The 16,876-nt window shown below is 46.0% G+C and overlaps 1 protein-coding gene across 2 annotated transcripts in view; it reads left to right on the top strand.

The window, feature by feature from the left end:
- Nucleotides 1-16,876, top strand: part of WDR12 (WD repeat domain 12) — a 36,250-nt gene that overhangs the window by 3,196 nt on the left and 16,178 nt on the right. For both annotated transcript variants that reach the window (XM_040357244.1, XM_040357242.1), the window contains 6 exons: nucleotides 2,469-2,563; nucleotides 2,656-2,750; nucleotides 5,088-5,194; nucleotides 5,310-5,425; nucleotides 5,551-5,705; nucleotides 8,818-8,863. In XM_040357244.1, the coding sequence (XP_040213178.1) occupies nucleotides 2,469-2,563; nucleotides 2,656-2,750; nucleotides 5,088-5,194; nucleotides 5,310-5,425; nucleotides 5,551-5,705; nucleotides 8,818-8,863 (614 nt within the window). The remainder of the gene's footprint in view (nucleotides 1-2,468; nucleotides 2,564-2,655; nucleotides 2,751-5,087; nucleotides 5,195-5,309; nucleotides 5,426-5,550; nucleotides 5,706-8,817; nucleotides 8,864-16,876) is intronic.

The raw sequence follows: 16,876 nt of genomic DNA, 5'->3' as shown, positions 1-16,876 counted from the left end.
AGAAGGAAAAGGTAAATGAACCAACAATGCACTAGCTATAAGGAACCAATTTAGAAAATTAAGTCAAACCTTTACAACCCCTTTAAGCATCTGTGGGGCATCCTGAAACGGCAGTTGAAGGAGTGCAAGGTCTCCAACATCCACCAGCTTCATGATGTAGTTATGGAATAGAAGAGGACTCCAGTGGCAACCTGTGAAGCTTTGGTGAACTCCACGCCTTAGAGCGGGCGTCACTAAATGGCGGACCGCGGTCCGGTTCCGGCCCCAGTGGCCATTCTACCCGGACCGCAGCCTCGCCTGTGTGTCTCTGTGGCCGGCTCGCCCGCCTGCCGATGCCGCTATATACACAGCATGGCAGGCGCAGCAGGTCTGTGCCGTCTCTGCACTCCCCCCTCCCCACACTGCCTGTCTGCCTTATTCACACAAACATGAATCACGACCGCGCTGGACAATGGGCGGGACTTTTTAAGTTAGAAAGTGGGTGATTGGTTGCTAGGCAGTGGGTTGGTCCCAGCAACAAATCACTCGCTTTTAATGGGAAAGGTCCCGCCCATTGTCCAGAGAGGCCACGCTCCATGTCCTGTGTGAATAAGGTAGGTTTTCTGTGGGGAGGGGGAGTGTTGTGCTGTGCAGGACAGGACAGGACAGGACAGGGGTTTGCTATTGAGAGGATTGTGATGGGGGGAAGTCAGTCTGCGATGGGGGGGGGTCTGTTATTGTAGGGAGGGGGTTGTTCAGTCTGTGATGGGGGGGTCTGTGAATTTGGGGGGTCCGTCTGATTGGTGGGTCAGTCTGTGATAGGGGGTCTGATTTGGGGGGGGGGTCAGTCTGTGATAGGGAGATCTGTGATTGTGGGGGGTTCAGTCTAAGATGGGGTGTTCTGTGATTGTGGGTGGGGGGGTTCAGTTTGTAATTGGGGGGGGGGGGGTTAAGTCTGATTTGGGGGGTCAGTCTGTGATAGGAGGTCTGTGATTTGGGGGGTCAGTCTGTGATTGGTGGGTCAGTCTGTGATAGGGGGGATCTGTGATTGAGGGGGGGGGGTTCAGTCTGTGATGGGGTGGTCTGTAATTGGGGAGGTCTGTGATTGTGGGGGGGGGTTCAGTCTGTGATTGTGGGGGGATCAGTCTATGATAGTGGGGTCTGTGATTGGGGGGTCAGTCTGTGATGGGGTGGTCTGTGAATTTGGGGGGTCAGTCTGTGATTGGTGGGTCAGTCTGTTATAGGGGGTCTGATTTGGGGGGTCAGTCTGTGATGGGGGGATCTGTGTTTGTGGGGGGTTCAGTCTGTGATGGGGTGTTCTGTGATTGTGGGGGGTTCAGTTTGTAATTGGGGGGATCAGTCTGATTTGGGGGGGTGATTGTGGGGGGGGGGTTCAGTCTGTGATGGGGTGGTCTGTGATTGTGGGGGTCCATCTGTGATTGGCGGGGGTCCATCTGTGATTGGGGGTCAGTCTGTAATAGGGGGTCTGTGATTTGGGGGATCTGATTTGGGGGGGGGGTCAGCCTGTAATAGGGGGATCTGTGATTGTGGGGGTTCAGTCTGTGATTGGGGGGTCCATCTGTGATTGTGGGGAATCAGTCTGTGCTGGGGGTGTCCATCTGTGATTGGGGGGGATCGGTATGTGATGGGGGTCTGTGATTTGGGGGGTCAGTCTGGGATGGGGGATCTGTGATTTGGGGGGGTCAGTCTGTAATGGGGGGTTTGTGATGAGGCAGGGGGATGTGATGTAAGGGGGGGGGGCTGAGGACACTGATGTAAAAGGGGTTCTATGATTTCTGCACTGGCAAAACACAGGTCTGTTTTCTATGTGTCCTGTTCACATTGAAACAGCGCCCCTGCGTGCTGAGCAGTGTGGTACAAAATGCATTCTGTTTCTATGCTGATCTGTGCTGCATAAAAATGAAAGAAATGTATTTTGAGATTTTTATGTCGATTTCGGTGGTGTGTGGGTCTTAAAGATGTGTGGTGGGGGGGCGCTGTGAAGTGGAGGATATCATGTGGCGTCATAGCACCAATATGACATTCGGACCTCCGCTGGAAGAATTTTTTTCCGTCCGGACCCCCGTGAATTTTAATTCACTACCCCTGCCTTAGAGGGTTAAGGCAGTGCTGGAAAATAATGGTGGCCACACAAAATATTGATACTTTGGGCCCAATTTGGGCATTTTCACTCTAGGGGTGTACTCGCTTTTGTTGCCAGCGGTTTAGACATTAATGGCTGTGTGAGTTTTGAGGGGACAGCAAATTTACACTGTTTTATACAAGCTGTACACGCAATACTTTACATTGTAGAAAGTGTAATTTCTTCAGTGTTGTCACATGAAAATATGTGAGGGGGTACTCACGTGTGTGTGTGTGTGTATAATATATATATATATATATATATATATATAATGTGTATGTGTATATATTTCTCTTTGAATTGGCAATAAACTGATATTGTTCTCCTTTCTATCTCTTTATTTTAGGTATGAAATCGATGATGTCCCATTTTCTATTCCAGCTTCCTCTGAGGTTATAGACCTAAGCAATGTTGTCAACAAAGTACTTGAAAGCAAATATGGTGTGTTATGCTTCACTTTTTTGATTTATCACATTTTAAGATACCTTGTAAATATATTGTATATCAATGAGTTTTCTGTTGTGCTGTTGCAGAAGATCACAAACATGTGGAGTTTGACTTCCTGGTCAAGAGCCAATTCTTGCGGCTCCCACTTATCAAGCATATGGAAACAGAGGGCATGTCTACAGTAAGTGATTTCATCCTAGTCTTGGTATGAAATAGAATTTCAGGGAAATCTTGTTGATCAGCTTGCTTGTAAACACTGATTCTTAAACCTGATTTAGAAAATGTAATGCTTTCGCTTGTAGAGACCACTGCAGTCTGTAGAATGTTGTGTTCCTCTGTTTAATACTGTAATCGTATGATAGAATTATAGTGTTTAAAAAATGAATTGCACTAGGACAATTTGTAGTGTACTGTTTTTTTTCTTTCCCATGTGTGATTGTATAATGTTTCACTTAAATCTAGTCCTAGCCATTTACCATGTCAAGTGGTAAACTCCAATGACTGTGAAGAACTTGCATTAAGCACTTCAGCCCCAGAAGGATTTGCCCCCTTTTAATGACCAGGCCATTTTTTGCGATGCAGCACTGCGTCGCTTTAATTTACATTTGCGCAACACTGTACCTAAACAAAATTGTCCTTAAATCGCAATAGCCATATATTGATTGGTTTGCACACAAATTATCACGTCTACAAACTACAGAATAGATATTTTTTTTTTTTTTTTTACTATTAATGACAGGATTGTGGCGGACAAATAACACTTTTTGGGGGCCAGTGACATTATTACATTGATCAGTGCCATAAAGATAACACTGCCAGGAAAGGTGTTAGGTGTGTTCTAACTTTAGATGGAATGGGCTACCAGGGACATGACAGATTGCTGTTCCCAGTCACTGGTAACAGAAGATCTCTGACATGTCATTAGGCAGAACAGGAAATTGCCTTCTTTACACAGGCAGTTCCTGGTTCTGGTTCTGTACAAGGCGATCGCGGGACCCATGGGCACGCTCCTGCTATCCTCCTTGCACAGACCAACGTACAGGAGAGCCGACCTGCCGCCGTAAATGTATGTGAGCAGGTCGACAAGTGGTTAAAGAGCATTACAGTGTCACAACTTGGCCGATTCAGGAAGTTTGTTAATGTTTGAGTTGTAAATACCACTTTTGAGGTTGTTCGTTCCATATGTTGTTTTTTTTAAGTGGAAGTAAAGGCAATTTTTTGAAAATGTGCTGACAGGCAGGGTATTTATGACCTATAAGACCCTATTGGTCTCTTCTGCTATAAATGCATCCTCCTGCCTGTCATCTGTCCTGTCATGTACACTGAGCCACGCGTGCGCAGCTCAGCAAACATTTACGGCCCTGATCTGTGCCGCGGTGATGTGACTCCCATGCGCAGGAGTGACGTCATCGCAGCCCGGCCTATGAAATGTCCAAAGGCACGGGACCCGGAGGCTAGCTGGATTGATCCTACTGCAATGCTGCAGGCACCTTTTGACAGGTAAGTTTGTCATAATGTACTAATATGCTGTACATACTAGTACATTATGGCTCAAACAGCCTGGGGGGCCCTAAATCTAATATTTATATAGCAGAGTTTACCATCGCTCTAAGAAAAGACCAGCAGTTAGACCACTATGACATTGTTCTGTGCTGCTAAAGCAATAACATTTGTAACAAAGAAAGGAGATGAATGATCTCAATGTAAAACTGGTCCTTTCCTGAAGCCTGGGAGTTTGGAAGATAAGCAAAGAAGCAGAATTATGACAGACATTTTTATTAATTTTTTAATCCTTGCAGTACACATTAGATTTTTTTTTTTTTTTTGCGGTAGGGAGAAGGTTTTAAAGTGGTTCTAAGGGCAGAAAGTGTTGTGTTTATTTTTTTTAAAACATTTTTTGTTTTTTTCTACCTTTTGCATTAAGGTAAAAAAAAAACTTTTACACACAACTCCTTTCTCCAGCCCCACTTGCATTTGCCTGATCTCCATCCAGTGCAGATGCTCTCTCCCTCCTCATTGACTATTGGCTCCTTCTGCTGTCAAACACACCAGTGCAGGGGTGGGGCCAAGCCACGCTTTGTGTATGGACACGTAGTGCTGGCTTGGGAACAAGCCCACGCAAGTTCCCCCATATCAAGTGGCTTGGCGCCAAGAGCACCAGTGGTGGACCCCAGAAGAGGAGGATTGGGGCTCCTCTGTGCATTGCACAGTGCAGGGAAGTATAAAAAAATAAAGTGTAATCCTTTACAATTTCTTTAAGTTATGCACACAGAAGATGCTTGCAACTACAAATGAGGAAGACCTATTGCCTATAGTGAATACAATTATGATATGATATTGGTGTATTTGCCCATGGTTCTTAGACATGAGAGATGATGATCAATTCACAAATCTCTAACACAAGGTTATGGCTCTTTATTTTAAACATATAACTTGTATTCTTAAATCTCATTCTGATAAAGGAAAAAAATACCCTTTCCTGGTAATTCAAATTAATTTTAATGTTCTTTCACAATAGGAAGATGTTGTTGTAATTGAATATGTAGAAAAGATTACGGCCCCCCAACCTGAAGAATGCATGCTTCATGATGACTGGGTCAGCTCTATTGCTGGAAGTGAAGAGTGGTACGTTGGTTTATCCATTATTATTTTTTTTTTATTTTTTTCATTGGTTATGTATAGTGACATTTCACTTCCCATCATATCTCGTATACATTTGATTCTGTTTTCTTACTGTTAGGATTCTAACTGGCTCATACGACAAGACCAGTAGGATTTGGTCAGTAGAGGGAAAGCCACTTATGACCATTGCAGGCCACAGTGAAGTTGTGAAGGATGTGGCTTGGATCAAAAAAGGTATTTTTCTATCTATCAGATGAGCTATTGAATAATACTTATCCTGTGCACACATTATTTGTGGATTTATCACACTTTTTTTTTTAGTGCTTTAGATGAACTTGACAGTTAATTGTATTTGACAGATGGGCTGACCTGCTTGCTTCTGAGTGCTTCAATGGACCAGACCATTCTCCTATGGGAATGGAATGCAGAGCGGAACAAAGTGAAGGCGCTTCATTGCTGCCGAGGTCATGCTGGTAGTGTGGACTCCATAGCTGTGGACGGATCAGGCACCAAGGTGTGTGGATTTTTTTTTTTTTTTTTTTTTTTTTTTTTTAGAGCTTTTAATCTTGGATTGTCTGGTTCTGTTTATTTGTGTGTGTTGTCTATATTATCCTAAACGTTGCATATATCCCAGATTTACTAAAATGTATTTCACTGACTGCTTCTGCATTTTTAAAGTAAATGTATTATGCCTAGGTTCTGCCCATTTGCCATCAGTGTAAACATGTAGGTAAGCTTTATGACTGTACAGATTATGTGTACTGCAGGTCAACTTTTTAAAACTTCCCATTTTCTATTTAATTTCTAAGCAGTTTAAGTGTAGTGAGTACTAAACCTGAATTGGTGCAATGACGTGTAAAAAAATTGACGGAGGCAAAAAGAAAATTTTAGAACACCAAGGACGCATAGTTGCCCAAAAATCTTCCCATATAATTTCTATATGTGCAATTAATGTATTTTCTGCATGTTCTTTACCAGTGAAAGCCTCCCTTGCGTAGAGCACCAAGATCTCAGACTGTTGCTTGGTGCTGATATTTTGGATGTGATGTTATTATACAGGATTTATATAGCGCCAACAGTTTGTGCAGCGCTTTACAACATCGGGGAAGACCGTACAATTTTTTAATACAGGAGGAATCGGAGGGCTCTGCTCTTTAGAGCTTACAATCTTGGAACCCTTTCAGGCTCACAGCTGACACTTTACCTGTGGTTCCTTAGGCCTCGTACACACGACCGAACATGTCTGCTGAAACTGGTCCGTGGACCAGTTTTAGCAGGCATGTTCGGTCGTGTGTACGGCCGACCGGACAAATGTCCGGCGGATCAGACAGATTTTCAGCAGACAAATGTTTCTTAGCATGCTAAGAAACATGTCCGCTGGAAGCCTGTTCGTCGTCTGTACGACTTACCTTAAATGTCGGCTGGGCCGCCAGCCGTCGCATGCGTCGAAGTGATTCGACGCATGCGTGGAAGCATTGAACTTCCAGGGTCGCACACGTTGCTGCGTCATCGGCGCGGCGACGTCACCGTGCTGTCTGTCAGCGCGGATTTCGGTTTGATGGTGTGTACAACCATCAGACCGAAATCTCAGAGCGGACATGTCCGATGAAAACGGGCTGGCGGACCGTTTTCATCGGACTGTCCGCTCGTCTGTACACGGCCTAAAACTCCTTCCCCCTAAAAGGTTAATGCAGGGAGGAGCAGAGGCGCTTCCAGGCACAGATTATTTAGATCTTTCCATAGAGAAGTTATAAGTAATGCAGAGTTCTAGGGTTAGGAAAAAAGTAGCAGAGTTCACAGGTCAGGAGTAAGTTTCCAGATCAGGTCAGCAGTACGTTAATCAGATTGCAGCTTGTCTGTCAGTCCCAGGAGCTGGGTAGTATACATTTTGCAATGTGAAGGCCCCAACTTTCATGGTGTGCCATCAATTCAAAACCATGCAGATGGTGTAGTCTGCATGTGCACAGAAGCATTAAAGGATAAGTACACTTTTTAGAAAAATAATAATAAATGCACAATTTAAAAAGCAGTGTGCTATGCAGGTCTCCAGTGAATCTGCTCCCCACTCCCTCGTACATTCAGAAGGGCAAGCGGATACAATCGGACAGGAAGAGCGAATGAACTACTATGATGCTCCATGGTAGTTAATTGAAAAAGGCTCAAACGCTGTCGCACCTCATAGTTTTTCCATTCACAGAACACTGTGAATGGATGGTGCAGCCGGATGGGCGGAGCCCCACATTGGGAGCCTTTGTTGCAGAACATAACAGCTAGCTGTCAGAACGGGGGGCCAGTGCATCTGTAACATGTTACACCCTGAATATGGGTGTAATCTGTTACAAAAGGTGATCCTTTAATCTTTGTGCACGGTGCATTAGTAGCACAACCTTTTTTTATTTATTTTTATTCATGCTTGCACAATGTGACGAATTGGAAACAAATGACATGTGCATTGGCGGTGCATCAAGTTAGTGTGTGTGTGTGTGTGTGTGTGTGTGTTTTTGGGTGCTATAGAAGATGAATGGTGTTGCAATGGACCACACTATAGTACCTGCATGTTAAAATGTGGGTTATTGTATTAAATAGATGTGCATGGGTCCACTGCCATGAATACTGTTGCAAACAACTTCTACAGGTATTCCAAGTTTTGCCAATTTGATTATTACAAACCCTCTGGGGGTTGATTTACTAAAACTGGAGAGTGCAAAATCTGGTGAAGCTCTGCATATAACCCAAATCCGCTTCCAGGTATTTTCTGTCAAAAGTTAATTGAGCAAGCTGAAGTTAGAAGCCGATTGGCTACCATGCCCAGTTGCACCATGTTTTGCATTACTTTAGTTTGAGTAAATCAACCGCATGGTCTGTATAAAATCAATGTTTTAACAAATTGTATTGGACACTGTGTTAGTGTCAAGTGGGCAATATAGTGTGTTGTATAGCTTTCGTAATGGGAAGTACCAAGGAAAACTGACAAACCATTTTATAGCTCTTAAAATATGTTTGCCTGTACTTATTTTTAGAGGACTTGTAAATGAAACAAAGGTGTTGGTGAATTCAGTTTCCTGCACCATTAAAAAGGCACCTTGTTCAGCTGGTATAACTGCAAAATGTACCTACTGAACTGAGGCGCTTCCATCTTCACAGTAGCCTAGAGCTCCGCCTTCTGGCTGAATTTTTTTTATAGAAAAATTAAATATTTATGAATAACTTTTTATTTTTTATATATATATATATATATATATATATATATATATATATATATATATATATATATATATATATATATATATATATATATATATATATACATTTTTAGTCCTCCTATACAAAAGCACTATACATATTGCTATATGGTTAAATTAAACCTTTCCTCAGAATCATAGAGGCTGTCTCTCTGGCTTCAATACTTGTGTTTCTAACCCAGTACAAATATGCTGTTAAGGTGTACTTTCATTTACTCCGATCTTTCTAACCTGCTTATGTCTTGGAAAGTAATTTGAAGTCAATGGGGTCAGTATTATAGCCAGATAAGTAGCATTTTTCAGGAGGAGATCAGGTTTTAGGAAGTCCGTAAACTGCATGTTGCATTTCAGCGAAGGCATGTGGCTAATTCTGTTTGTTTTTAGTTTTGCAGTGGTTCATGGGACAAGATGCTGAAGATTTGGTCAGCAGGTTAGTATAACCTGTTTTCTATCATTTAACAAGCTTATAATGAACCCCTTTTTTTTTTTTTAAGGGAACTGTGTAGACTGTCATTGGTTACCTGTAAAGGCTCGTGCACACGATCTGGTTTTCCGACAGGAATTGTTTGATGGCAGGCTTTTGTCGGAAAATCCGACCATTTGTACGCTCCATCGGACAATTGTTGGATTTTTCCGACAACAAATGGATAACATGCTTGAAAATTGATGTTGGATTATCCGATTGTGTATACAGAAATCCATCGTAAAAAAATCCAACGTACAAACACGCATGAGAGAAGATAGTCACCGCACCAATAGGGTATATGGATGAATCCGTATCCTCTCAGAGAAACCCAGGTGCCGGCAATGCACGAAGCAATAGTAGAAAGAAATGTTTGGACAGCCGCACTCTGGAAAAACCTTCTTGGTTGCCTTTTATTGATAAAAGTTTTCAAACACCACACATCACAGCAAAGACAGGGGCATACAGCTGACGTTTCGCACTACAATCAGTGCTTACTCATAGCTTATGAGTAAGCACTGATTGTAGTGCGAAACGTCAGCTGTATGCCCCTGTCTTTGCTGTGATGTGTGGTGTTTGAAAACTTTTATCAATAAAAGGCAACCAAGAAGGTTTTTCCAGAGTGCGGCTGTCCAAACATTTCTTTCTACTATTACAAACACGCATGCTCGGAATCAATGCTAACCATAAGACCACTATAGCAGAAGTTGCCCAAAGGGTGATGCTAAAGAGCTGAAAAAACACATTGTTTTGTGCTTGTTGGACGGCAATTCTTTGCCGTTTTTGTATGCAGAACAAGTTCGGGGCCAACGCCTTTTGGACAAAATTTCTAGGCTTTGTCCGATTGAAATCTGATCGTGTGTGTATGAGGCATAAGAGTGATGGTTATTGCATGGTTGTAATACGTCACTTACCCAAATACCGGCAGCCAGAGAGATGTACAAACTGCATACCTGTTTAGCAAGGATGAGCTCCGGCGTGTTCGCACACCCCACATGTAGAGCCTGCCAGGAAGTTGGTGCTGCGCTAATCAGACAGTGTGACCTTGTCCTGATGCACGGCTGCAGAGATCGGGAAGTGTTTTACTGCCTGGGATTAGCGCAGCACCGACTTCCTGGCGGGCTCGCAAACATGCCGGCGCTCATCCTTACTGTCCAGGTTGGCAAGTTCAAGTTTTTAAACTATTGGAGCAACTATCATTTTCAGAACAAGTTATCAGAATTGGTGACCTACAGATGTTCCTTGTAATTGTAGTAATTTCACCCTGCACAAAATGAGAGAAATGTATACAACACCATGCATTCCCTTTACCATTTAGTTTGCTGTTAATACTGCCATCGGGCACCCCTTAGTGAAGATGAGCACAAACCAGCAGAGATTTGTCTGCTGCACAACTTTTTATGCACTGAGCTGTGACCATCTTGCTGGAGTTTCAAACAATCCATTTATCCAGTATTCATCTCCTCTAATGGTAGCACAAAGATGACCAGAGATAATCTGACACCACTGATTACTGCCTTCATCTTCCACTTCTGCTTTGACGTCTTCCCTTTTCTAAATGTACAGCAAATGCAAGTCACGTTTGGTAAAAACATATACTGTGTGTTTTTTAAACAATGTTTTTTTTTTATTCGAACAGTAGCGGCCAAACCAGGGATGGGTGTAGATGGACTTTTGCTGCCCTTTCTATCCCTTTTTACTACATATTTGATTAATTTTTTGTGAACACCCCTCGTTTGTTTTTAAGTTATGGAAGATTAACTTTAGGGAAATAACGCATTGTGTGGATTAGTTAATTTTTATTGTAAAGTTCTAGAGTAAGACTGCCAGTTAGGGGGTACAACGTCCATCAATTGTGACTCTTTGATCCCGTTGATTTGCATTGTTTTTCTTTTTGCTTATTGGGCCTACTCATACTGCCTGGCCTATCGGCGGCGTTGCATGAGATGTTGCCCTAAGGTCCTTTTACTTCTGTGTAGAATGTCTAGTCTTACATAATTATTGACTTGTAAAGCCCCCTTTACACGGGCTGTCAGATCAGGTCCACCTGTCAGTTTTTCAGGTGGACCTAATCGGACCCACCAGTCTTTTATGCAGCGGCAGATGTCAGCAGACACATGTCCACTGACACCTGCCGCCATTTGATCTGATCCTGTCAGACGGATGAGGGTCCTATTCCCCATTCGTCCGATGGATCAGATGAAAATGGGCAGGCGGTTTGTTTCCATCCGTTTGCCCCATAGAGGAGAGCAGGACTGCATAGCGGAGCTGACACTGACCTGTCCTCCACCTGCTCAGTGGGGATCAGCAGAGAAATCCCCCACTGAGCAAGTGGACTCCGCTTGGCGGAGGTGCCCGTGTGAAAGGGACCTTACACCAAAAATGTATGTCCGGAGTTGTTGGCACCTGTATTGTAATTCCACAATGTGCTAAATAAAAAAATTCAAGCAAAATGAGAGAGGGAGATCCATCTATCCATATATCTCTCTCTTAATCAGATATAATTTTCTCTTATCGTCCATGGACGGACACAGCTCCTTAAATCTTGACAAGTGGGTTATGTTCCCTGTTTACAGGAGAGGACTAGGCAGAAACATGTTAAATAGTTAAATACATGTTACATTAACAGAGTTGAACAGCCCCGCCCAGGGGGCGGTCCCTCCAGACATAACCCTCCTCACTGCAGCTTGCAGCCTCAGTTTCGTTCTGCCTAGCAAAGGAGAAGGACGTATGGCTCCCTTTGGGCCCAGCGCCCTGAGGAGAAATTTTATTTTATTTTACTTTACTTTTTCTTGAAGAATCTTCTTTCAACTGTTGGCTGAGAGACAGGCTGGATATTATAGATCCTTGTAGTCTACTCAGTCCGACCAGCAAGCGTGGGCACACCTTTGCAAAGAGGCTTGGTCTGCCACGCCATACCTCATGACTCCTGAGGTGGCCGGTGAGCTTTGCTCCGAGGTCCACATATGACTGGGCTGTGGTGTTGTCTCACTCACAGTGGACCGGGCCGACAGCTACCTCCATTTCGGTTGTAGTTCTGTCAGGAATGCGTCAGCGAGTCCTCGCTTGGACGGGTAAGTACAGTCCCTCCTGCTTCGGTGGGTTGGTACAGCTGGGCATTCCTGGGGTTCGGGGGTCCCTTCCCCTTACTTCCCTGCTCCTTTCCCTTGCTGCATTGCTAACATTGCCGCTGTCAGGGGGGAGGGGGCCTTCCTGAGGGGACTGTGTTATCTGGCCTGTGCTTTTTCTTTTTTGTATTGGGCTTTCCTGTGAGGTAAAAAGCCCTGTGATGAGCACAGATGTTTATGATTATACTTCAGCAGACGCTGACTGATTGGTGACACCTGTAACGGTATCTGTGTCTTATCCTTAAATAAAACAGCCCTAGGAGGCTTTTCCTGTTTAAACACAGGTCCCTGCAAAAGTTACCTCACGGTTCTTTTCCTCACAGGCAGCGCTGGGCAGTCTCCTCCTGAGGGAGTCCCCTGGTTACCCCTGGTCAGCGCAGCAAGTGGGTGAGAGGCCCTGAATAGGGCTCTAGGAGCTTTTGTCTATTTGTATGGACAGGTGTGCATATTATAATACACACTATATGTAAATATTGGAGTCAGTATCTGGGTCCTTCCCCACATGCTGGTGGTGGCAGCAGGTGTTAGCACCTGGGATTCCCACAGAGTTTTTATTGTTAGTCCTGGACACAGTTTGTGCCAGGGTGGGGGTGGACTGCGGGCGGGCGGTAAAAGAGTGCCCCCTTCCCCCGTTATCCCCTGGGGAATGCTCTGTTATGGAGCCATGGACTAGGTACCTAGTTAAAAAAAAAAAAAAAAAAAAGGCAGAATAAGGCATTTATGGGTGCGCTTTTTACTGCTGCAAGGGACTCTCCTAAGCTGCATAGTGCAGCTGGGTTTCCGCTGAGGGCTCGGTCTTTTTTGGATCACACAAATCAGACCGCTGTGTAGGTTTTTTCCTTCTGTGCCCTTATTTGATAATTTCTGAGATGCGGAATGAGAAAAGCCACTGAGGGCTTTTGTAGTCCCTCACCGCCTGGCGGGAACCCCCGCTTGTATGGATCTGACTGATAGAAGATCCGAAGTACTGACCCGTTCCATGTTTACCATGCTGGGGTCTGGCTTGCGGCCTATTGTGGCCACTACACTGGGGTCTCAGTGGTCGCTGGCGCTATTTTTTGGGAGATTTTTCAATTACATGAAAACTCCCATTGGCGCCCATTTTGTCGTAGCCACGCTATGGCGCAGCTTACATTGTGCTGGCCTTTTTCCTGTGGCCGCGTTCTGAACGCTCGGCGGCCATCTTGGAGTAGTCCTGACCCCTAGTGCTGTATACAACTCACAGAGTGAGCATTTTGCACCAGACAGTGGAGGAGCACCGACTCTCTCCTGAGGTTATTAGCCTAGCGGACCAGCTGGTCCAGGGCCTCATATAGGTCTGTGATACTTCATTGAATGCTGCGCCCTTGTTATCCAGGGCGTCTGTTTCAGAATGGTTTTATGCACACGGTGGTGTAGTGCTTAACTCCATTACTTGGCATTGTCGCTCCCTGTGTCTGTGTGGGTTTCCTCCGGGTACTCCGGTTTCCTCCAAAGACATGTGTGCATACACCTACATAATATACATACACACTATGTGTGTGTATTATTTAGGGGCAACCCTCCCAGGCCGTCAAAGGCCCAGCTGGGGGACTAATCTGTCCCTGGGTGCATAAGCCGATCACGCCGGCACCCAAATCCTGCCAATGTATATAGCCTTCCCTCCCTGTCTCTAGGTGGGAGGGGCGGCTTGCAGGTTCACAATTCAGTGAAACCTCCCTGCTCTCCGACTAGTGGGTCTGCGAGGTGGTCTCTTCGGAGTACTAGATAGGGTTTCCTCCTATCCACAGAACAAAGTTCTGTCCTTGTGTCTTCCCCTCCCGGCACGTCGGTCTGCCTTGGGCAGTGTGGGATTTGCTAAGCTGCAAGGTAATTTTACCTTTCCTGCAGGACGAGAGTTTTGGGGTTTTCTATGGGCCTCAGGCCCTAAATACCTTTGTGAACGTCGGGTAGTTCCGCATGGAATCCATTTGTTCGGTGGTAGCTGCGCTTCATCCGGGGGATGTCCTGACGTCCTCGGACATCAGGGACGCATACATGCATGTCCCGTCTTGCACATGTCACAGTGTTTTTTTCTGTGCTTCGTGATGAGAGAAGGGTCTCTGTCAGCCTGTGGCCCTCCCTTTTGATCTGGCGTCAGCACCATGGGTTTTCAGCTAGGAGCTCGCACTTATTTGAATTTTGTTGGGACAGCGAGGCTTTGCCTCATTGGCTACTTTGACGACTTTCTTCTGAGAGCAGCTTCTGTCTCCGACCTAGTGGATGGGTTATTCCCATTCAGACCCTCCGAAGATTCGGGTGGATGTTAAACGTTTAGGCCAGAAAGTGTAGCTCAGTGGCAGCAAGCCTGCCCTACATGTGTGCGACCCAGGGTTCAAATTATGGGCATGCTAGGTTCCGACTCAGCGTTGGAGTATCTAGTGTTGATCCAGACTCCTCAGTGGCAAAGGTCCTTCTTCCCCTGGAGAAATTGCAGACTCTTCAGTCTGCGGAGAAGGTATTGGCATCACGCAATCGGTCTTCTATCCGGGCGCCTGCTGGTTCAGGGTCTGTGGGTAGCCTCCTTCAAGGTGGTACTGTATGCCCAGTTCCACACCCTGGTTTTCCTGTGGAACTACTGTCCAGGTGGTAAAAATCTCTTGTCTCTGAAATCATTAGATTCCTGTGCGCCACCTAGTCAGAGTCTCTCTGAGTTGGTGACAGAGATTCCCGACTCTTCGGTCCGGGAAGTTGTTCCTTCCTTCCAGTGGTCGGTGTTTACGACGAATGCCAGCTCACGGGTTGTGAACCTGGAGGTTCACAAAACTGGGGGGTCCAGTCGGCCCTGAGTCGCTGGACTTGCGTGGACCTATGACCACACCTCCTTGAATGTGTCTGGTCTCGGTAGCTACCCAGGGTCGGGCCTGGCTAGTGCCTGGTGGAAGACCGCCTGGGAATACCAGGTGCTGTCTACTGTTCATTGTCCTACTATTTTAGGCGATCAGGCTATGCTTCTCCTTGTGGTCGACCAATCTGGTTTCAGCCGGACAACGCCACGGCCGTGGCTTCAGTCTACCATCAGGTATGCCGGCAGGCAGACTACTGGAGTCGCCAGATGCTGGACCAGGGCGACTGGTCTTTGTGCTTGGGGTGTTTCGGCTCCCTTGCAGGAGGTGAGCCTCACATGGCATGGATCTCCTGGCAGCTTGTCTCCGCCGCAAGGGTGTCAGTTAGTGGCCAGGTCTAGTGATCTTGTACAGACGCGTCAGTCGCGCTGGTGGCCCTGTGTTGTCTGTATCGGTGATTTTTTTGCCATTCCTCCATGGTAGTTGCTTCCTCGGCCGCTCCACAGAGTGGATGCTGAGGAGATCCCGATGATTCTAATCGCTCCAGATTAATCTCGGCGTCCTTGGTACGCTGATATCGGGCGCCTGGTAGCGGAGGCACCCTGGCGATTGCCAGGGCAGGAGGTTCCTGTCTCAAGGTCCCATACTTCCTCCTGTTGTACAGTCACTGACTTGCTTAACATGGTTATTGGAAGCCAGACTTTAGGTGACCAGGGTCTGTCTGACTCGGTCATCTCAACAGGGCACCGTAGTCTTCTTCCGGAGGATCTACCGTCGCACCTCTCTTGGTGCGAAGGGATGGAGTGACGTCCACGGGCGTACTTTCAATGTCCAGGGTCCTGCTGTTTTTAAAGCTTGGATTGGATCTAAAAATTGCTTAAAGCACCGTTTGGGGGCAGATTTCAGCCTTGGCTGTGTTCTTTTAGTGGCCTTTTTGCGGCCCGTTCCCTGGTGGGTCCCCTTTTTTTTGTATGCAAGGGGTTTGTCATATACTTTCCCCTCTTGGCCCATCTCTTCCCCCATGAGTTTTGACTCTGGTGCTCTCGGTTCTTCAGGAACCTTCCTTTTGGAAACATCAGAGAGATTTTCTCTTGACACTATCTCAGAAGGTGGCCCCTTTAGTGGCCTTTACCTCTGTTAGAGGGGTTTCTGAGTTGGCGGTCTTGTCTTGCAAGCCGCCATGCTTGATCCCCCATAAGGATTAGGTGATGGTGCGCCCGCGACCTTCCCTTCTTCCGAAGGAGGTTTCGGCCTTTCATACTTTAGGCGTGGTACGCGCTTTGCGGGTATACCAGCCTACTACGGCTCCATTTCGGAGCTTCTGACTCTCCTTTGTGTCGGTGTCTGGTCCACAAAAGGGCCTGGCGGTCTCGTCGACCACCATTTCTCGGTGGATCGGGCAGGCCGTCATACAGGCCTATGCTCCTAAGGGCGGGCCCCCCTTTCCGGTCACGGCACTTTCGACCAGGGCAATTGGTGCTTCCTGGGTTTTTTTTTTTCCCGACATCATGCGTCGGTCTCACAGGGGTGCGAGGCGGCGATTTGCTCGTCCGTTCACGCTTTTTCCAGAATTTACATGGTTGCTGTGAGTGCATCTTATGTTTTTTTCAGCCGCTAGTTTTTGCCGGCGGCTGTTTAAAGTTGCACCTCCTCCGTTGAGGAGCTCTGCTTGTTTTGGGGTGAAGTTAAAATTGTTTTTACTGATATATTTCCCACCCCTCGTTTTTTGACACTGCTTGGGGACGTCCCACTTGTCAAGATTTAAGGAGCTGTGTCCGTCCATGGACGATAAGAGAAAATAGGATTTTTTGTACTCACCGTAAAATCCTTTTCTTTGAAGTCCATGGACGGACACAGCTCCCACCCCTCCTTTTTAGGTTTGTACTGCTTGTTACGAACTGAGGCTGCAAGCTGCAGTGAGGAGGGTTATGTCTGGAGGGACCGCCCCCTGGGCGGGGCTGTTCAACTCTGTTAATGTAACATGTATTTAACTATTTAACATGTTTCTGCCTAGTCCTCTCCTGTAAACAGGGAACATAACCCACTTG

The sequence above is a fragment of the Rana temporaria genome, chromosome 6 (genome assembly GCF_905171775.1).
Source record: "Rana temporaria chromosome 6, aRanTem1.1, whole genome shotgun sequence".
In the NCBI taxonomy this organism is placed as follows: Eukaryota; Metazoa; Chordata; class Amphibia; order Anura; family Ranidae; genus Rana; species Rana temporaria.
Note: the sequence above shows the minus strand (reverse complement) of the source record. Positions and strands in the feature narration are given on the sequence as shown.